Source organism: Meles meles, chromosome 3, assembly GCF_922984935.1.
Source record: "Meles meles chromosome 3, mMelMel3.1 paternal haplotype, whole genome shotgun sequence".
NCBI classification, from domain to species: Eukaryota; Metazoa; Chordata; class Mammalia; order Carnivora; family Mustelidae; genus Meles; species Meles meles.
Window position 1 is genome coordinate 113,222,947 of NC_060068.1, and position 22,198 is coordinate 113,245,144.

The window sequence follows — 22,198 nt, forward strand, 5'->3', positions numbered from 1 at the left end:
CTTGCCCTAACAGAGCTATGTTATAGTAGAGGAAGAAAGATAATAAACAGTTAAATAAATATACAACAATGTCAGGAATAAGAGTACTGAAGGAAAATAAAGCAGGTAAAAACAGAATGTGACTAGGGATGCTATTTTAAACACGGTAATAGGATAGGACTCTCTGAGGAGATTACATTTGTACAGAGCTTGAATGAAGTGAGAGAGTGGGTCATATGAAAATCTGTGACAGAGCATGCTAGGCAAAGAAAAAAAAAAAAACAAGAGTAAAGACCAGGAGATGGAAATGAGCTCTGCATGTTTGATGAATAGAAAAGAGGTTAGAGGGCGCCTGGGTGGCTCAGTCGATTAAGCCGCTGCCTTCGGCTCAGGTCATGATCTCAGGGTCCTGGGATCGAGTCCCACATCGGGCTCTCTGCTCAGCGGGGAGCCTGCTTCCCTCTCTCTCTCTCTGCCTGCCTCTCTATCTACTTGTGATCTCTCTCTGTCAAATAAATAAATAAAATCTTAAAAAAATATATTAAAAAAAATTTAAAAAATAAAAAAATAAAAAGAAAAGAGGTTAGAATGACTGGAGCAAAATCAGTTTAAAAAAAAAGAATGACTTCAGTTGTGTTCAGGGAGAAATCAAATGGTATAATGTAGAGTCTCCTATGCCATCATAAGAAGCAGGGATTTTATTCTAAATGTGCCTAGAAACGCATTTTAGGGCAAAGGGATGACATGATTAGATGTATTTTGAATGATCACTCTGGCTACCATGTGCAGAATAGACTAAGATGGCAAATGAAAGCAAAGAGATCCTGTTAAACTATTGTGGTGGTCAGATAGTGGTATATGAGACTAAAGTGAGAGCAGTGGTCTGATTCGGAATGTATCTTAAAGCAGATGTGCCAGGATTTTCTGCTGCGGCTGGATGTTGCATGAGAGAGGAAAATAGAAGTTAAGGATGAGTCTAAAATTATTGGTTTTAGCAGGTGGATGAATGATGGTATCATTTCTTGAAAGGGGAGCACTGGAGGACAGAGCAAGTTGGGAGACTGATTAAGAGAATTTGTTTTCAACATTAAATTTGATCTGTCTACTCATATACTTAATATTTCATAAAATAACATGTGTATGTATTGTGTAATTCTGTACATATGAAGTTCAATAACAGGCAAGAGTGTTTTATGTAGTAGAAGTAAGAATAGTGATAATCTTTGGAAAGGGAGTCTTGACTGGGAAAAAACATATAGGAAACTTCTGGGGTGTTGGAAATATTTTATATCTTGATTTGGCCGGTGACTATATAGGTGAATACATATACATTTAAGATTTGTGCCCATTACTGTGTATGTGGAGTGCTTCAGTAAAATATTAAAACATTTAGAGGGTTATTAGCCTTCAGATAGAGATGTCATGAAAGCAGTTTGTGACATAGGAGTCTGGAATTTAGGGCAGAGGGACGAGCTGTATCTAGATAAGTATCTAGAGTCAAGAATATAGATGAGATTAACTAGGAAGTGGAATAGAAAACAAACATGCAAAAAGAATGTAAATGGAACACTCCAACATTTAGAACTAACTGTAACATAAGTTGCCAAGAGATTAAATAAAATGAGCATTGAAAACTGAGAACTGTCACAACCGAGACCTAACCTGGTCTTCCAGTGTCCTCCATCTTAGTTAGCAAATGTAGCTTAGCAGACCAGAAGCATGAGATCATCCTTGACACCCTCATTTTTGTCATTTCCTTTGCTTAATGTATTACCAAATTTTGGTACCAATTTCATCTCTTACTAAACTCTCAAACCTACTACTTCTCTCTACCTTAGGAGATGAAGATGAGTGGAGTAAGTAGTCTGAAGGGTTGCCAGATTTAGCAAATAAAGATACAGTATGCTCAGTTAAATATGAATTCAGATAAACAGTGAATAATTTTTTTAATATGGTATCCATTTTATTTATTTTTTAATTAACATATAATGTATTATTAGCCCCAGGGGTACAGGTAAACAGTGAATAATTTTAATATAATTATGTCATAAATATTATGCATGCTTGTACTATTACACAGCAAACACTTATACTAAAAAATTATTTGTTTATCTGAAATTCAAATTTAAGTGGGTATCCTGTATTATATCTAGCAATCTTTCCACCTTTGCGGTGAGGCTGGGAATTATACAGGCAGGGTTCATAAAAACCAGGATTTTGTATGCTGAGTTAAGAAGTTTGAGTTTTCCATGCATGAAAGTTTCTACTCTGACATTTGCATTTGGTCTACAAAGAAAACAATCCATTAGCAAAGTCAAATTTAAAGATCTGGCTATGGGTGAGCCTGGTGGTGGGTATTATGGAGGGCACGTATTGCATGGAGCACTGGGTGTGGTGCATAAACAACCAACACTGAAAAGAAATTTTAAAAATAAATAAAAATTAAAAAAAAAAAAAAGAAGTTTGAGTTTTAACTTGAATACAATGGAAAGCCTTGGAAGAATTTTTTTTTTTTAAGTAAAAAAATCCCAATTAAAATAGAAAAAAAAAAAGAGAGAGAGAGGGGGAGAGAGATAAGCCTTGGAAGAATTTTAAGCAGATGATATTAAACTTGTGTTTAAGGTATATTATGTGGGCAGTGGATTGCAGAGGGAGCTGAAATGAAAAGCTATTGAAATAATTCAAAGAGAAATCTTGTGTTGACTTAAAGCAAGGTATTAGTGTTAAGAATAAAGAAAACCGGGACGCCTGGGTGGCTCAGCTGGTTAAGCGGCTGCCTTCGGCTCAGGTCATGATCCCAGCGTCCTGGGATCGAGTCCCACATCTGGCTCCGTGCTGGGCAGGGAGCCTGCTTCTCTCTCTGTCTCTGCCTGCCTCTCTGTCTGCCTGTGCTCACTCTCTCTCTCTCTGACAAATAAATAAATAAAATCTAAAAAAAAAAAAAAGAATAAAGAAAACCAAATTTGCAATACTCATAGCAGTAACTTTGGCACATAGCAGGATAGATATTTGTTGCCTTGGATTGAGCCTGGAGAGTGAAAAAGAAAAGAGACAAGTCAGAAATAAAGAAGAGCCATAAAAGGGGCCAGAGGGAAAATGTTCATATTTGTTGTACCGATGTCCAGTAAGATAGGACAGAAAAGGTTTCTGTTCATAAAGGTGGGACCTGTTGTGGGTTTGGGAGTTAACAGGAGGGGAGGAAGTTACGATAGTATATGTGGACAGCTCTTTGAAGAAACATGCCCATGGAGAAGAGGAGAGAAAGGATGTAACAGGAAGGAGTATGGGGAACAGGTAAAGTTTTTGGTAAGATGAAAGAGTCCTGACTGTATTTTAAATACTAATAGAAAATTTGCAATAAAAAGGGAGAGCCTGAAAATACAGGAGAATGGAAATGGAAGGATAGTTATTGAAGAATTCTAATCACATGCAACCTTCTGTACCAAATGAAAAGTAAATATTTTACATAGAGCTTATTTACTTGTGTGAAACCTAGAGCTCTTAAAAATAAAGCCCTTTATGTAGTAAGTCAGGTTATTCAACATATATTAAGCTTTTCTTCTAAACCTATTTCAAAGACACAGTCATTAAAATCAGGGTGTTTTGTTTTTGTTTTTGTTTTTTTCTGAATTTGAGTTCTACTTTCTATACTTACAGTTAATGAGAGGTTAAATGATTAAAATATTGAAGCATCTTTTTCTTTACAGATAATGCAGCTTGTAAAGTTTTACTTGCTGAGAAAACTTACCCTTCAGCCCCTGAGAAAACAAAGAAAAAAGTAAGTGTTGAAACAGAAAAACTATATAAATCATAAATTTCATTAATGTAGGACATATTCTTAACCAACAGTTTTATAGGAATTATTTTTCAGCTATTTAAGTCAATAATTTCAAACAGGTTTCGAACTTAGGAATTAGATTACATTACCGTTACATGAATATATACTGTAAATAAGCTTAATGAAAGAAAAAGTTTAGATTTTTTCCAAATTCCTTTTGGATAATTGGATGTCTATTAAACATTAATTTAAGGTAAAAATAAGACATTCGCTATGTAGCCAGAGCAATGTTTTCTCCTGAGGAGAATTTGTGAATTAATACGTTAGGTCTAGCATCTAGAGGTCTTTGGGGGGAAATATGAACTTTATTTTGTATGTAACAGGAGCTACTCTTTGAGTGACTATTCAGTGCTAGGCATTATTCTAAGCACTTTTTATAAATCATATCTTTTCCTTATAACATTCCTACCTATGAGGTTTTTGTTTGTTTTGCTTTGTTTCCACCTATTTTATAACGAAGAAAAATGAGGTTTAGATATTAATTAGTGTGTTTGAGGAGTTTGTGGCAGGTTTTTCTGGATCTTACCTCTGTATTCTTTCCACTACACTTTACTGTCATTGTATACATTGGGTAAAAAAAATTGAAAAAGGGCAAGAGTCTCAGTAGGAAGATTTAGTATGAAGTTACAGATAATTTAGGTGCAAGATTGTGGTGGCTTGACAAGGATATTTTATAGGAGAGATGAGAAATATGCATGGATTCAAGATAATTTTGCCTGTAGAGATCATGAATTGAAGATAGAAGATGAAGGAGTGAAGCGTCAAAAAAGACTTCTAGTTTTCTGTCTTCAGCAGCTTTGGTGGATAAAGGTACTATTTAGTGTGATAGGAGAGGCAGGGGGTCTGAGGGTACATGAAAATGAAAATGTTGTAAGGACCACGGGCTATAAATCTGCAGGTCAGGAAAATGGAAGATAAGTACACAGTGTTGCAGATATTTCTAAGTTTATACAAATAGATGAAAGCACCTGAGAAAGAATGAGTTTCTACAGAGTGAAGAAGAGAAAAGAGTCCAGGATCATTCCTTGGAATACTCAATAGTCAGGTAGAAAAGACTGGACAGAGAAAAAGAGGAAAATGAACAGAATGTGGTATCATAGGAAAAGAGACAGAATATTTACTCCTAAAAGGGGGGGGTGGTTAATAATACTGAATGTTGCTTGGAATCCCAGTGTTATAAAGAACTTTGCAAATTTGGAGGACTTCCAGTTTCTGGTCTAGCATGTAAGGAACTTAGAAGTCACCACTTTGGCCTAACAAGTAAAAACCTGAACAAAGGGGCACCTGGGTGGTACAGTCAGTTGAGTGCCTGACTTTTTGTTTCTGCTTGGGTGGTAATCTTGGGATCATGGGATTGGGCCCTGAGTTTAGCTCTGGGCTCTCTGTGGAGTCTGATTGAGACTCTCTCCCTCTATCCCCAACCCCTGTACTTGTTCTATCTCTCAGTCTCTCTCTCTTAAATAAATGAATAAATCTTAAAAAAAAAAACAACACCTGAACAAAGTTAAAAATCAACAAGTCTTTTTAGATATGTCAGAAAAATTATGTCATAGGCCAAATTGCTGCACTAATACTTGGAAAGACAGGTGGATACAGAGAATCATGACTTATTGGAGCAAAAACACTTGAACAGAAACCTCCCTGAGAACCATTGCTGGGATGGGAAAACCAGTGTTGGTGTGGTTGATGAGTTGCTAGAGGCTCAGTGAGGACAATGCTGAGAGTTAAAAAGATGGACAAAGTCATCAGGGGGGCTAGACCTTTTTTATCTAAAAAGCTGAAGAGTTTTATCTTTAGGAAGGACCTCTATCAGATCCTCACAGTCAATATCTGAGAAAAATCCCTTCATGATTTTGGTAATGGGAAGAGGAAAAGAACCATCTTGAAATATACTGGAATATTCTGTTCTTAACAAAGCCTTCCCTCCGAAGAATGTATTTCACCAGAGCCTAACTTGTTGGGGTTTTAGTAGAAACTGACCTACCTTGGGGAATGGAAATACCCAACTTCAGCCAGCTCTGCTTTTACAAATGAGGAAATGAAATATTCCATTTCCAGCTCTCTCTAGCCTTCCACATGGAGGAATGGAAATATCCAGATACAGGTGTCTCTACGTGTCCTGTCCCACCTAAGAAGATATGGGGACTAAGAAGTATTGGCAAATTTTACCCTCAAGGTGTAAAGGCTCAACAAAAAAGACCTAATCATAGAGCTATGACTACATTACTAAAGGCCTATCTACCACTGTTCCCATTACTTAGTACATCTTGTCTACCTTTTAACAAAAAATTACAAGGCTTATTAAAAGGCAAAAACAAACAAACAAACAAACAAAAAACACAGTTTGAAGAGACTGAATAGACATCAGAACCAGAGTCAGATAAAGTCAGATAAAGAAAAAAGACTGAAAAAAAGAACAGAATATTCAAGAACTGTGGGACAACTACAAAAGATGTGACATACACATAATTGGAATTCCAGAAAGAGAAGACAAAGCAGTCAGATAAAGAGTCAGATAAAGCAGTAGTATTAGAATGATCAGATGAGAATTTTAAATAGCTATGATTAATATGCTAAGGGCATTATAGAAAAAAGTAGATTGTGCAAAAACAGGTGAATAATATAAACAGAGAGATGGAAGTTCTTTTATTTATTTGAGAGAGAGCAAGTAAGAGAGAGCATGAGAGGGGAGAAGGTCAGAGAGAGAAGCAGACTCCCTGTGGAGCTGGGAGCTTGATGCAGGACTCAATTCTGGAAATCTGGGATCATGACCTGAGCCAAAGGCAGTCACTTAACCAACAGAGCCACACATGCACCTAAGAGATGGAAATTCTAAGAAAGATCAAAACAGAAATGCTAGAGATCAAAAATACTATAGCAAGAATGAAGAATGTTTTTGATGGACTTATTAGTAGACTGGGCATAGTGAAGAAAGAATACTTGAGTTTGAGGATATGATAGTAGAAACTTTCAAAACTGAAAAACAAAGAGAAAAAAGACTGAAAAAAAGAACAGAATATTCAAGAACTGTGGGACAACTACAAAAGGTGTGACATACACATAATTGGAATTCCAGAAAGAGAAGACACAGGAAAGGTACAGAAACAATATTTAAAGCAATAGTGACTGATAATCTCCTAAAATTAATGTCAGATACCAAATCATAGATTCAGGAAGGTCAAAGAACACTGAGCAGGATAAGTACCCTCAAAACTACAACTCGATTTATCATATTCAAACATCTTGAAAGAGAGAAAAAAATCTTGAAAAAAGCCAGAAGGAAAAAAACACCATGCCTATAGAAGAATAAATGCCTATACTAAGCATGCCTATAGAAGAATATAGGTAAGAATTACAGAGCTCTCCCTAGAAACTATCATGCAAGAAAAGAGAGAAGTGAAATACTTAAAGTCCTGAGAGAAAAAACACCCACCAACCTAGAATTCTATACCTCATGAAATTACCCTTCAAAAATGAAGGAGAACTAAAGACTTTCTTAGACAAACTAAAATTATAATTTGTTACCAGTAGGCCTGCTTAGTAAGAAATGTTAAAGGAAATTCTCAGGGAAAAGACAATAATGTGTCAGTATAGGTTTAACTCTCCTAATAAATGTAAGACTATGGTGCAGTATGTTAAATAAGGGAGATTGTATATGTAGGGTCAAAGGCTATATGGGAACTCTGTATATTCTGCTCAGTTTTGCTGTGAACCTCCAATTTTTCTTTAAAAATTTGTTAATTTTTGGGGCACCTTGGTGGCCCAGTGGGTTAAGCCTCTGCCTTCGGCCTGGACCATGATCTCAGGGATCTGGGATCGAGCCCTGCATTGGGCTCTCTGCTCAGCAGGGAGCCTGCTTTCCCCTCTCTCTCTGACTGCTGCTCTACCTACTTGTGATCTCTCTCTGACAAATAAATGAATAAAATCTTTAAAAAAAATTTAAAAAGTAAAATAAAAATTTATTAATTTTTATTTATTATTTTTATTTTTTTGAAGATTTTATTTATTTGACAGACAGAGATCACAAGTAGGCAGAGAGGCAAGCAGAGAGAGAGAGGAGGAAGCAGGCTCCCCGCTGAGCAGAGAGCCCGATGTGGGGCTTGAAGTGGGGCTCAATCCCAGGACCCTGGGATCATGACTTGAGCCGAAGGCAGAGGCTTTAACTCACCGAGCCACCCAGGCGCCCCAAAAATTTATTAATTTTTAAAAACTCAATTGCATTCAGAATCAAGAAGGAAACTGATGACTTTAGCAAGAATAATTTTAGTGGACTGATGAGAGGCAAGCCAGATTGGAATAGGTTGAAAAGTTACAGAAAAGAAGGAAATATAAAATATAAAAAGATGTAAATCGTGACATCAACAACATGAAACATACGAGGGGTTGAAGAGTAAATGTGTAGAACATCTTTATGCAGTTGAAGTTATCAGCTTAAAATGAACTGTTATGACTATTTTGAAAGCTCTATGACAATCTGGGCACAAATCTTTAAGAGACACACAAAAGGTAAAGAGAAAAAAAATCAAAGCATATCCCTATTAAAAAAAATCAATTCACAAAGAAAGACAGCAAGAGAGAAAGATAAGAACAAGGAAGTACAGAACTATCATAAAGCAATTAACAAAATGATGATAGTCCTTACTATCAATAAGTTCTTACCTATCAAGAATCACTTTAAATGTAAATGATTTAAATTTGCCATTTAAAAGGTATAAAGTGGGAGAATAAAAAAAAAAATAGCCCAACTATATGCTGCCTAGAAGAGATTCACTTAAACTTCTTTCTTTCTCTCTCCCTCCCTCTTTTCTTTCTTTCTTTCATGTAGGAGGCTTGAACTCATGACCCTGAGATCAAGAGTCAGACACTTAACCAACTGAGCCACTCAGGTTCCCCATAGATTTGCTTAAGGTTTAAAGGCAATTGGGCTGAAAGTGAAAGGATGTAAAATTTTTGCCATGGAAGTGTAAACTAGAAGAGATCAGGAGTAGTTATATCAGACAAAATAGATTTTAAGTTGAAAGCTATAATAAGAGACAATGTTATTACATAATAATAAGGGGCCAATTCATCAAGAGGATATAACAGTTGTAAATATATAAACATCCAACACTGAAGGACCTAAATATATTAATCTTTAACAGGTCTGAAGGCAGAAATAGACAACAATGCAATAGTAATAGGATACTTCAATACCCTACTATCCAACAATGAATAGATCATCCGGACAGAAAATCATTGAGAGAATAATGGATTTGAACAACACTTTAGACCAAATACACCTAATAGACATATAGAGAACATTTCATTCAACAACAGTAGAATCCACATTCTTGTCAGTGCACATGGAACATGCTCCAGGATAGATCACATATTGCACCACAAAACAAGTTTTAATAAACTTTAAGAAGATTGAAATTATATCAAGTATCTCTTCTGACATACTGGCATGACATTAGAAATGTATAACATAAGGAAAAGGGAAAATTCACAAATATGTGAAAATTAAATAACACATTTTTGAATAACTAATGAGTCAAAGAAGAAATCAAGAGATATCAAAAAAATCTTAAGACAAATAAAAATAGAAATACAACATACCAAAACTAATGGGATACTGCAAAAGTAACCCTAAGATAGAATTTTATTATGATAATACCTACATTTTGAAAAAATTAAGATCTCAAACATGCAACTTAACCTTATACTACAAGGAACTAGAAAAAGAACAAAGTCCAAAGCAGAATGAAGGAAATAAAAATAAGAGAAGAAATAAATGAAATAGAGATTAGAAAGGCAATAAGAATCATTAACAAAACTAAGAGTCGGTTTTATTAAAAGATAAACAATGGGAAAACTTTAGTCTAAGAAAAAAGAAATGACTCATTAACAAAATTATCAATGAATGATAAGACATTACAGTGCATACCACAGAAATACAAAGGAACATAACAGACTGCTATGAATAATTATACACCAAAAAATTAGATAACTTAGAAGATATGGATAAATTCCTAGAAACAGAAACTTACCAAGACTGAATCATGAAATAACAGAAAATCTGAACAGACAATAAAAAGCAAGGAAATGGAATCAGTAATAAAAAGATCCCCAGCAAATAAAAGGGATCAGATGACTTCACTGGTGAATTCTACCAAATGTTTAAAGAAGAATTTTAATACCAGTCCTTCTTAAACTTTTCTAAAAAATTGAAGAGGAAGGAACACTTCCAAACTCATTTTACAAAGCTGGAATTACTGTGATACCAAATCCAGGCAAGAACACCAAAAGAAAAGAAACTTACAGGCCAATATCCCTGATGAACATAGATTTAAATATCCTCAAGAAAATACTAGCAAACCATATTTAAGAGCACAATGAGAAGATCATATACCATGATCAAATAGGATTTATCCTTGAGATGCAAGGATAATTCAACATAAGAAAATCAATTAATGTGATAATCTACATTAACAGAATGAAGGATAAAAATCATATGATCATTTCAATAAATGTAGAAAAGCACTAGACAAAATTCAGCATCCTCTCATGATAGAAACATTCAACAAATTAGGTGTAGAAGGAATATACCTCAACATAATAAAGGCTATATATAACAAGCCCACAGCTGATGTCATGCTCAATGGTGAAAAGTTAAAAACAATTTTTCTAAGATCAGGGATAAGAAAAGATGTTCACTCTTGCTATGTCTTTTCAACATAGTGCTGCAAGTTTAGCCAGAGCAATTAGGTAAGAAAAAGAACCAAAAATCATCCACATAAGAAAGGAGGAAATGAAATTATCCTTTGTAGATGGCATGATCTTATATATTGAAAACCCTAAAGGCTCCACTGAAAAACTTTTAGAAGGTAAATAAAATCAGTAGTTACAGAATACAAAATCAATATACAAAGATCTGTTGTGTTTCTATACACTAGCATCAAACTCTTCGGAAGTAAAATTAAAAAGCAATTCTGTGAGATAAGAGAAAAAATATACAAATATATGTAAGAAAAAAATATATATATAAGAGAAAAATATATAAATATATATTGGTTTCTGCCCCCATTTCCTGGCACAGAGCTCCTAAACACTTGTAATTTCCTAAGTGATGAAGAAAACCAGGAGCATCTCTTGTTTTAATATTTTGTTTTTTTACTTCGTCCCTCACACAGGGCTCCTAAAACCTTTGTAATTCCTAATTGATAAGAATACTAGAGGATCTTTTTGGAGTGCCTGGGTGGTGCAGTTGGTTTGGCACCCGCTCTTGGTTTTGGCTCAGGTCTTGATCTCAGGGTTGTGAAATTGAGTCCCACATTCTCTACCCCCTCCCCACTCTCTTTCTCTCTCTCTTTAATACATAAATAAATCTTATAAAAAAGAAAAAAGAATACTAAAGGTATTCCATTCATGAGACAACTCTGAGTGGACTCCTAAGTGGCTCCTGGGAGGGGGTTGGTCATCAGAAAGACCAAGCCATAATTAGAAGCTTAAAATTTTCAACCCAGTTACCTCCTTCTCCAAAGAGAGGAAAGGGGCTTGAATGAAGTTAGTAACTGATTATGCCTATGTGAGAATGCCTCCATAAAAATTTAAATGGTAGGGGACTTGGAGATCTTGTAGGTCAGTGAACACAACCACACCAGGAAGGTGACAGAGCAAAACTCCATGGTGGCAGATGTTTGTATACTTGGGGCCCTCCTAGACCTTGCTCTGTGTTCATATGTATCCTTTATCATAACCTTTAATAAATTAGTAAATGTAAGTATGTGTTTCCCTGAGTTATATGAGCTGCTCTAGCAAACTAATTGAACCTGATAATGGGGTGATAGAGGCTTTCAAATTGTTGGCAAATTGTACAGAAGTTGAGGATAACCTGGGCACCTAATACTTGTGATTGGCATCTGAAGTAGGGTCGGAGCAGTCTTGTGGGACTGAGCCCTAAACCTATGGGATCTGACCCATCTCCAGGGAGACAGTATTAGGATTGAGTTGAATTGTAGGACACCTAGCTGGTGTTGCAGAGAATTTCCTGTTACGGTAAAAACCCCAAACACATTTAGTGACTAGAAGTATCAGAAATATAAGTACTTAAGGACACTCATAGGAGAAAGATTCACTGGGAGAGAACTGTGTTTTTTCCTTCCAAAGTCCCATTCATAATCTCATCAAAAACAATAAAATACTTAGAGATAAATTTAACCAAGGAAATAAAGAACCTGTACACTACAAACTATAAGACACTGATGAAAGTAATTGAAGAACACACAAATAAATGGAAAGATATCCCATGTTTTTAGACGTGAAGAATTTATATTATGAAATTGTCCATCCTAATCAAAGCAATCTACAGAGCCAGTGTAATCACTTTTAAAGTTCCAATCACATTTTTCTCAGAAATAGAAAAACGCTACTTAAATTTGTTTGGAACCACATAAGACCCCAAAATAACCAAAGCAATCTTGAGAAAGAAGAACAAAGCTGGAGACATCACATTCTTGATTTTAATATATATTACAAAGCTATAGAAATGGAAACATTATGGTTCTGGCATAAAAAGAAGCACTTAGACCAGTAGAACAGAATAGAGAGACCAGAAATAAACCCACATTTCTACAGCCAATTGATTTTTTTTTTTTTTTTTAGTGTTTCTTTTTTTTTTTTTTTTTTTCCCTTTTTATTTATTTATTTTTTTTTTCAGCGTAACAGTATTCATTCTTTTTGCACAACACCCAGTGCTCCATGCAAAACGTGCCCTCCCCATCACCCACCACCTGTTCCCCCAACCTCCCACCCCTGACCCTTCAAAACCCTCAGGTTGTTTTTCAGAGTCCATAAGAGACTATGGACTCTGAAAAACAGCCAATTGATTTTTGACAAGGGTGTCAAGACCACAAATTGGAGAAAGTATAGTCTCTTCAAGAAATGGTAATGGGAAAGGTGGACATTTACATGCAAAAGAATGAGACGGGACTCCTATCTTGGGTATACCACTCACAAAAAGTTAAGTCAAAATGGATTAAGGACTTAAATATAAGACCTGAAACCATAAAACTCCTAGAAGAAAACATAGGGCAAAACCTCCTTGACATTCATCTTGGCAATGATTTCTTTGATAAGACACCAAAAGAACATTTGAAAAAATACTAAAGTAAAAATGTAGTGAGGCTACATTAAACTAAAGAGCTTTTACACTGCAAAGGAATTAATCAGTAAGTTGAAAATGCAAGTCACAGAATGGGAGAAAATATTTGCAAATCACATATCTTATAAGGGGTTAATATTCAAAATATTTAAAGAACTTGTACAACTCAATGCCAAAAAACAAAAAAATCCAATTTTAGAACAGGGAAGTACCTGAATAGATGTTCTCCCAAAGAAGACAGAGATGCTGCCAAAAGGTACATGAAGAGGTGCTGAATATCACTAATAATCAGAGAAATGCAAATGCAAACCACAAATGACACCTGTTAGGACGGCTCTTATCAAAAACACAAGAGATAACAAATGTTGGCAAAGATGTGCAGAAAGGGAATCCTTAAATACTGTTAGTGGGACTGTAAATTAGTACAAGTATTGTGGAGAACCATATAGTGGTTCTTCAAAAAAAATAAAAAGAACTACGATGTGATCCTGCCATTCTACTTCTGGATATATATCCAAAGGAGAAAGAAAATGAAATAGGTATTGCAAGGAGATAGATATCTGCATTCCCCTGTTCACTGCAGCATTATTCACAATAACCAAGATATGGAAACAGCCTAAAAGTCCTTCAATGGATGAATGGATAAAGAAAGTATGGTATAGATATAGTTAAAGATATAGATAATGGAATATTATTAAGCCATAAAAAGAAGAAAATCTTGCATTTACAATCACATACATGAACCTGAAAGGCATTATGTTAAATGAAATAAACCAGAGGAAGACAAATACTGCATAGTATCATTTATATGTGAAATCCTAAAAAACAAAAAACAAACAAAGCCAATTTCATAGAAACAGAGAATAGAAAATATAATGGTAGTTGCCAGGGTCCAGGCCTCTGGGGAAATGGGGAGCTGTAGGTCAAAAGGTATAAACTTTCATTTATAAGAATAAGTTCTGAGAATCTAATGTACAGCATGGTGATAATTATAATACAGTATTATTTACTTGAAAGTTACTGCGAGTAGATCTTAAGCTTTCTCACTACACACACACACACACAATTTATATGTTAGGTGGTGGATATGTTAATGATCTTGGACATTTGGCAATGTTTATGTGTATCAAATCATTAAAATCACTTAAAATATATACAACTATATTTGTCAGTTTTTCCTCATTAAAGGTTGGGGTGGGGGGGGAAATGGGGAAGTAATGATTATGTATGGAACTTGACTCTGAGGGGAAATTAAGAAAAAGCACAGTGACTAGAAGGAGAGGCAGGGTCAGAGGAAACATGTTTTGTTGTGTTTGCTAAATCATTTTTGAGGGCTAATGGGAATGATGGAAATGAGGAAGAGGGGTTAGCTGAATTTAACCTAGTGGGCAACTGGAGCCTCTATGACCTAGTGATCTAGTTGAAGTTGGCCCGAATTTCACTTCTTTAGCCTAAAACAATAAAACATCTTCCCCATACTTTCTGTTTACTTTTCCACGCTTCTTCACTTCCTCGAAGTTACATTTCCCTTTCTGGCTTACATACTGTCTCAATTTCATACTCTATCAATTCACATACACAGGTACACACACATGTGTATACAAATCAAGGATCTTATAATTTAAATGTGTCACATCTTGATTAAATGCCATTTCTTATGCTCTTGTATGATCTGTTCCTTCTCAAAACTGGGCTCCTAATAGGTGGTTCCTGACTATAGTTTTATCATCCTTGGGATGCTGGTGTATAAGAACTTCCCTATAGTTCTCAAATCAAGATATACAAATGGCCAGTAAACACATGAAAAATGCTCTTATGATTACTCATTAGGGAAATGCAAATCAAAACCACAATGAGAGATTACTGACTATAATTGATAAGATAGCCAATAAAAAATTGTAGTAATAATAACTGTTGCATCCTACAGCTTGGATGAACCTTGAAAAACAAAGAAGCTGGTCAAAAAGACCACATATTATATAACTCCATTTGGGTAGGCAAATAAAGACTAGTGGTTACATAGGTCTGGTGGGAGGTAGAATGGAGACTTACTGCTAATGGATATGGAGTTTCTTTTAGGGGGAACAAAAAATGTTCTAAAATTAGGCTCTGGTGGAGGAGGAGTTGATATGGCAGAAGATTAGGGGGACACTAAGCTTGTTTTGTCCCTCTAATATAGCTAAATAGTTACAAAATCATTCCAAACACCCAAGAAAGCAGTTGGAGATCTGAGAACAAAAACTGCAAGTCTACAAGTAGGAAAGCAGCCACCTTTGGAAAATTATTCTGACAAATAGACCAAAATACACCCAGGATCTAGTTTTGTTGTTGTTGTTTCTTCTTTTCTTTTCTAGACAAAATGATGAGATGGAGAAATTTGCTCCAAAACAAGGAAAAGGAGGTAGTACTCATGGCCAGGGATTTAATCAATACAGATATAAATAATATGTCTGAACTAGAATTTAAAACAAAGACTATAAGGATACTAGCTGGGGTTGAAAAAAAGCATAGAAGACACTAGAGAGTCCCTTACTGCAGAAATGAAAGAACTAAAATCTAGTCAGGCTGAAAAATAAATGCTATAACTCAGATGCAGTTTCGAGTGGAGGTCATAAAAATGAGGATGGATTGGGCGCCTGGGTGGCTCAGTGGATTAAGCCGCTGCCTTCGGCTCAGGTCATGATCTCAGGGTCCTGGGATCGAGCCCCGCATCGGGCTCTCTGCTCCGCAGGGAGCCTGCTTCCTCCTCTCTCTCTGCCTGCCTCTCTGCCTACTTGTGATCTCTGTCTGTCAAATAAATAAATAAAATCTTTAAAAAAAAATGAGGATGGATGAAGCAGAGCAGTGAGTCAATGATATAGAAGATAAAATTATGGAAAATAATGAAGCTGAAAAGAAGAGGGAAAGAAAAGTAATGGACTATGAAGGTGGACTTAGGGAACTCAGTGACTTATTAAAATGTAATACCAGCCCGGTGATGGGTATTAAGGAGGGCATGTTTTGCATGGAGCACTGGGTATTATATGTAAACAATTAATCTTGGAACACTACATCAAAAACTAATGACATACTGTATAGTGACTAACATAATATAATTTTAAAAATTTTTTCAAATAAAAAAATAAAACATAATACCATCATATCATAGGAGCCCCAGAAGATGAAGAGAGAGAAAACGGGGCAAAAGGTTTATTTGAACAAATTATAGCTGAAAACTGAAAGGACAATAGTCATCAAAATCCAAGAAGCACAGAGATCTCCCATTAAATTCAACAAAAGCCAACCATCACCAATGGGGGGAAAAGTCCTTAACCTAAAAGGGAAGACAAATCAGGTTTGCAGATCTGTCCACAGAAACCTGACAGACCAGAAAAGCATGGAAGGAAATATTCAATATGTTGAATGGGAAAAATATGCAGCCAAGAATTCTTTATCCAGCAAGGCTGTCATTCAGAATAGAAGGAGAGTTAAAGAGTTTCCCAGACAAACAAAAACTAAAGGAGTTCCAGACCACAAACAATTCTGCAAGAAATTTGACTCTTTGAATGGAACTCTTTGAGTGGAGGAAAAAAAAAAGGCCCAAAGCAAAAAGACCAGAAAGGACCAGAGAATAGCACCAGAAACCCAACTCTACAGGTAACACAATAGCACTAAATTCATATTTTTCAATAATTTCTGAGTATAAATGGACTAAATGCTCCAGTCAAAAGGCATAGGGTGTCAGAATGGATAGAAAAACAAATTCATATATATGCTGCCTATAGGAGACTCATTTTAGACCTAAAGAAACCTACAAATTGAAAGTGAGGGGATGGAGAACCATCTATTATACTAATGGACATTGAAAGAAAGCTGGAGTAGTCATACTTATATCAGACAAACTAGATTTTAAAACAAAGTTTGTAACAAGACATGAAAAAGGGCATTGTATAATGATTAAGGGGTTTATCCATCAAGAAGATTGAACAGTTATGAATATTTATGCCCCCAACTTGGGAGTACCCAAATATATAAATCAATTAATAATGAACATAAAAATTAATTGATAATAATACAATAACAGTTGGGGACTTTAACACTCCACTCACGACAATGGACAGATTGAAAATCAGCAAGGAAACAATGGCTTTGAATGACACAGTGGACCAGATGGACTTAAGAGGTATATTCAGAACATTTCCTCTTAAAGCAGCAGAATACAGATTCTTTCTGAGTGGACATGGAACATTCTCCAGAATAGATCACATACTGAGTCACAAATCAGCCCTCAACAAGTACAAAAAGATTAAGATCATACCATGCATATTTTTAGACCACAATGCTATGAAACCTGAAGTCAATCACAAGAAAAAATTTGGAAATACTACAAATACATGGAGGTTAAAAAGCGTCCTCCTGCAGAATTAATGGATTACTAGGAGATTAAAGAAGAAATTAAAAAATACATGGAAGCACAGGAAAATGAGAACATGACAGTCCAAAACCTTTGGGATGCAGTAAATGCACTCCTAAGAGGGAAGTATATTGCAATATAGAACTACCTCAAGAAAAGTATCAACTACACAACCTAACTTTACACCTAAAGGAACTAGAAAAGGAACAGCAAATAAAGCCTAAAGCTAGCAGAAGAAGGAAAATAATAAAGATTAGAGCATAAATAAAGGATATAGAAACAAACAAAACAAAAAAACTACAGTAGAACTGATTAACAAAACCAAGAGCTGGTTCTTCAAAGGAATTAATAAAATTGATAAACTCTGAGCCAGACTTACCAAAAAGGAAAGAGAAAGGACCTAAATAGATAAAACTGTGAGTGAGAGAGGAGAGATCACAACCAACACCACAGAAATGCAAACAATTATAAGAGACTACTATGAGCAATTATATGCCAACAAATTAGGCAATCTGGAAGAAGTGGACAAATTCCTAGAAACATGTAAACTACCAAAACTGAAACCACAAGAAATAGAAAACCTGAACAGACCCATAATCAGCAAAGAAATTGATTCAGTAATCAAAAATCTCCTAACAAACAAAAGTCCAGGGCTGGATGGATTCCCAGGGGATTTCTGACAGACATTTAAAGGAGAGTTAATACCTATTCTCCTCAAACTGTTCCAAAAAATAGAAATGGGAGGAAAACTTCCAAATTCATTCTATGAAGCTAACATTACCTTGATTCCAAAACCAGACAAGACCCCACTGAAAAGGAGAATTATAGCCCAATATCTCTGATGAATATGGATGCAAAATTCTCAAAAAAATACTAGCAAATTGAATTCAACAGTACATTAAAAGAATTATTGACCATGATCAAATGGGATTTATTCCTGGGCTGTAAGGGTGGTTCAACATTTTGCCGATCAGTCAGCATGATACACCATATTAAGAAGAGCCTGGGTGGCTCAGTTGGTTAAGTGACAGCCTTCAGCTCAGGTCATGATCCTGGAGTCCTGGGATCAAGTCTTGCATCTGTCTCCCTGCCCATCAGGTAGTCTGCCTCTCCCTCTGACCCTCTCCCCTCTCATGCTCTCTCTCTCTCTCAAATAAATAAATAAAATCTTTAAAAAAAGAAAAGAAAAGAAGGATAAGAACCAAATGATTCTCTGTGTAGATGCAGAAAAATCTTTTGACAAAATAAAGTATTCTTTCTTGATAAAAATGCTCAACAAAATAGGGATAGATGGAACATACTTCAGCATCATAAAGACCACATACAAAAGACCCACAGCTAATATCATCCTAAATGGGAACAAACAGAGCCTTTCCCTTAGGGTCAGGAGCAAGACAAGGATGTCCACTCTCACCATTTCTATTTAATATAGTACTAGAAGTCTTAGCCTAGCAATCAGACAAGAAAAAGTAGTAAAAGGTATCTAAATTGGCAAGGAAGAAGTCAAGCAATTGCTATTTGCATATGATATGAAAAATCTATGTAAGAAAACAAAAAAGTTGCTAATACTAATACATGAATTTACGGGCGTGGGTGGCCCAATGGGTTAAGCCTCTGCCTTCAGCTCAGGTCATTATCCCAGGGTCCTGGGATAGAGCCCTGCATCTGTCTCTCTCTCAGCAAGGGGCCTGCTTCCCCCTCCCCCTCTGCCTGCCTCTCTGCCTACTTGTGATCTCTCTCTCTCTCTCTGTCAAATAAATAAATAAAATCTTAAAAAAAAAAAAAGAAAAGAAAACTATAGAGCAGACACAGAGAAATGGAAAAGTATTCCATGCTCATAGATTGGAAGAACAAACATTATTAAATGTGTATATTACCCAAAGCAATCGACACATTTAATGCAACCCCTATCAAAATATCACCAGCATTTTTCACACAGCTAAAACAAACAATCCTAAAATTTGTGTGGAACTACAAAAGACCTTCAATAGTCAAAGCAATTCTGAAAAAGAAAAACAAAACTGGAGGCATCATGATTTCGTATTTTAAGCTATATTATAAAGCTGTAGTCATCAAGACAGTATGGTACTGGCACAAAAACAGATACATAGGTCACTGGAACAGAATAGAGAACCCAGAAATGGACCCACAACTCTATGATCAACTAATTTTCAACAAAGCGGCAAAGAATATCTGATGGGAAAAAGACAGTCTCTTCAACAAATGGTGTTGGGGAAACTGGACAGTGACATGCAGAGGAATGAAATTGGACCACTTTTTTTACACCAACACAAAAATAAATTCAAAATAGATGAAAGACTTACATTGAGACAGGAAACCATCAATATCCTAGAGGAGAATACAAGCAGAAACCTCTTTGACTTTGGCTGTATCGACTTGTTACTAGATATGTCACTGGAGGCAAGGGAAACAAAAGCAAAAATGAACATTGAGACTTTATCAAGATAAAAAGCTTCTGCACAGCGGGTAATAATCTATAATACTAAAAGTCAGTTTCCAGAATGGGAAAAGATATTTGCAAATGACATATCTTATAAAGGGTATCTAAAATCTATAAAGAACTTATCAAACTCAACACCCAAAAACCAAATAATCAAGTTAAGAAATGGCAGAAGACATGAATAGACAATTTTCCAAAGAAGACATCCAGATGGCTTACAGATACATGAAAAGATATTCAACATCACTCATCGTCAGGGAAATACAAATCAAAACCATGATGAGATATTAACTCACACCTGTCAGAATGACTAAAATTAACAACACAAGAAACAACAGGTGTTGGCGAGGATGCAGAGAAAGGAGAATCCTTGTGCACTGTTAGTGGGAATGCAAACTGTGCAGCCACTCTGGAGAACAGTTTGGAGGTTCCTCAAAAAGTTAAAAATAGCACTACCTTATGATCCAGCAATTGCACTACTAGGTATTTATCCAAAGGATATAAAAATACAGATTTAAGGGGTACATGCACCCTGATATTTATAGCAGTGTTATGAACAATAGTCAAATTATGGAAAGAGCCCAAATGGCTGTCGACTGATGAGTGGATACAGAAGATATCGACACACACACACACACACACACACAGGAATATTCATCAACCATCAAAAAGGATTAAATCTTTCCATTTGCAACGACATGGATGGAACTAGAATGTATTATGCTCAGTGAAATAAGTCAGTCAGAGGAAGATAAACACTATATGATCTCATTCATATGTGGAATTTAAGTAAGAAATAAGATGAATATATGGGAAGGAGGAAAAGGAAAAAAAAAAAAGGAGAGAGGGAAACAAGCCAGCAGTGACTCTTAACAATAGAGAACAAAGTGAGGGTTGATGGATGGGTGAACTCAATGAGTGATGGGTATTAAAGAGGGCATTTCTTGTGATGAGCACTGATTTGTTTGTTTTTTAAGATTTTATTTATTTATTTGACAGAGAGCACAAAGTAGGCAGAAAGGCAAGCAGAGAGAGAGGAGGAAACGGGCTCCCCACTGAGCAGAGAGCCCAATGCGGGGCTCTATCCCAGGACCCTGGGATCATGACCTGAGCCGAAGGCAGAGGCTTCAACCCACTCAGCCACCCACACACACCTAGCACTGGTTTTATGAAGTGATAAATCACTGAATTCTACTCCAGAAATCAATATTGCACTCTATGTTAACTAAAATTTAAATCTAAAAAATAAATAAAAATTAAAAATCAATATACTGAAAACCATTGAATTTTACTCTTAAAATGGGTGAGTTTTATGGTATGTGAATTATATCTCAATAAAGCTGTTTCAGAAAACCTCAACAAATTCCATATACTATTATGTGGAAGAAGGTGGTCTTTGAAAAGATGAGGAAAGACAGGATCCAGAATACAAGTGGAGGAACTGGCCTTTGAAAGAGGAAGAATATTAAAAAAATAAAAAAGTGGTGTAGTGGTAGCAGCATGGGCTTTGTGCTTAGAAGGATCTCCCATTTCATTTAATGCTCTGCTGTTGCCCTGACATTTTTAATAGTTTTCTTAAACAAGAGGCCCCACATTTTTAGTTTGTACCAGGCCCCCCAAATTAAGTCCTGAGGGGTCACATCTTTTGATTTCTTCTATTGTTTTTGGGCAATGTTGTTGGGTAATGTTGGGTAATAAAGGATGAGAGTGAAATAATGGTAATCATGAGAATTCAGATAAATGTAGAAACATTGCCAGTATGTGGTTTTTCCTTTTGAGTTTGTGGTGACTTTGATATGTCCAGCTCTTAGTTGCAGTGGAGGTACAGAAGATGTTGATGTCAGGAGTCATCTAGGGTTGGGAGTATGTCAGACATCTGTGATAGGAGAAAGGGTTAATGACAATGATGGAAGGTGATAGATGAGGAAGGAATGACAGGAGAAGGATAATGTATGAAGATAAGTGGTAGGATCAGTAAGTTGGAGATTTCATTGAGGGAGGAGTTTATATCATGAAGATAATTGAACGTGGGTTGGAAGGATATAAGAAACTATTCAAATTGGCAATTCTCTAATTTCTGTTGATGGTAAGAGCTGTGTTTGATTTATGTAGTGACTAAAATGCCATGAGGGGAAAAGGTTATTGAGAATGCAGAGGTCAAGCAACTGGGAGGCCAGTTGGTTAGATGGATTATCAATTTGTGTGATGAAATTGCTGAGAATAATGACAGGAGTCAGAGAAAAGGCTGTATGTAAGGCATATATGAGGGAAATGGGTTGGTAGATGCCAGTAAATACCTTGCTCTTTGCTGTTTACCCTTGTTCTTTTCTTTGCTTAGAATGAACCTTATAGCTCCTTGGCTTCCTTTCTTCCCCTCCCCTCCCT

General features: G+C 35.9%; 1 protein-coding gene across 2 annotated transcripts in view; it reads left to right on the top strand.

The window, feature by feature from the left end:
* The window catches only part of MEIKIN (meiotic kinetochore factor), a 91,706-nt gene that overhangs the window by 41,783 nt on the left and 27,725 nt on the right, over nt 1–22,198 (top strand). For both annotated transcript variants that reach the window (XM_046000446.1, XM_046000447.1), the window contains one exon: nt 3,687–3,757. In XM_046000446.1, the coding sequence (XP_045856402.1) occupies nt 3,687–3,757 (71 nt within the window). The remainder of the gene's footprint in view (nt 1–3,686; nt 3,758–22,198) is intronic.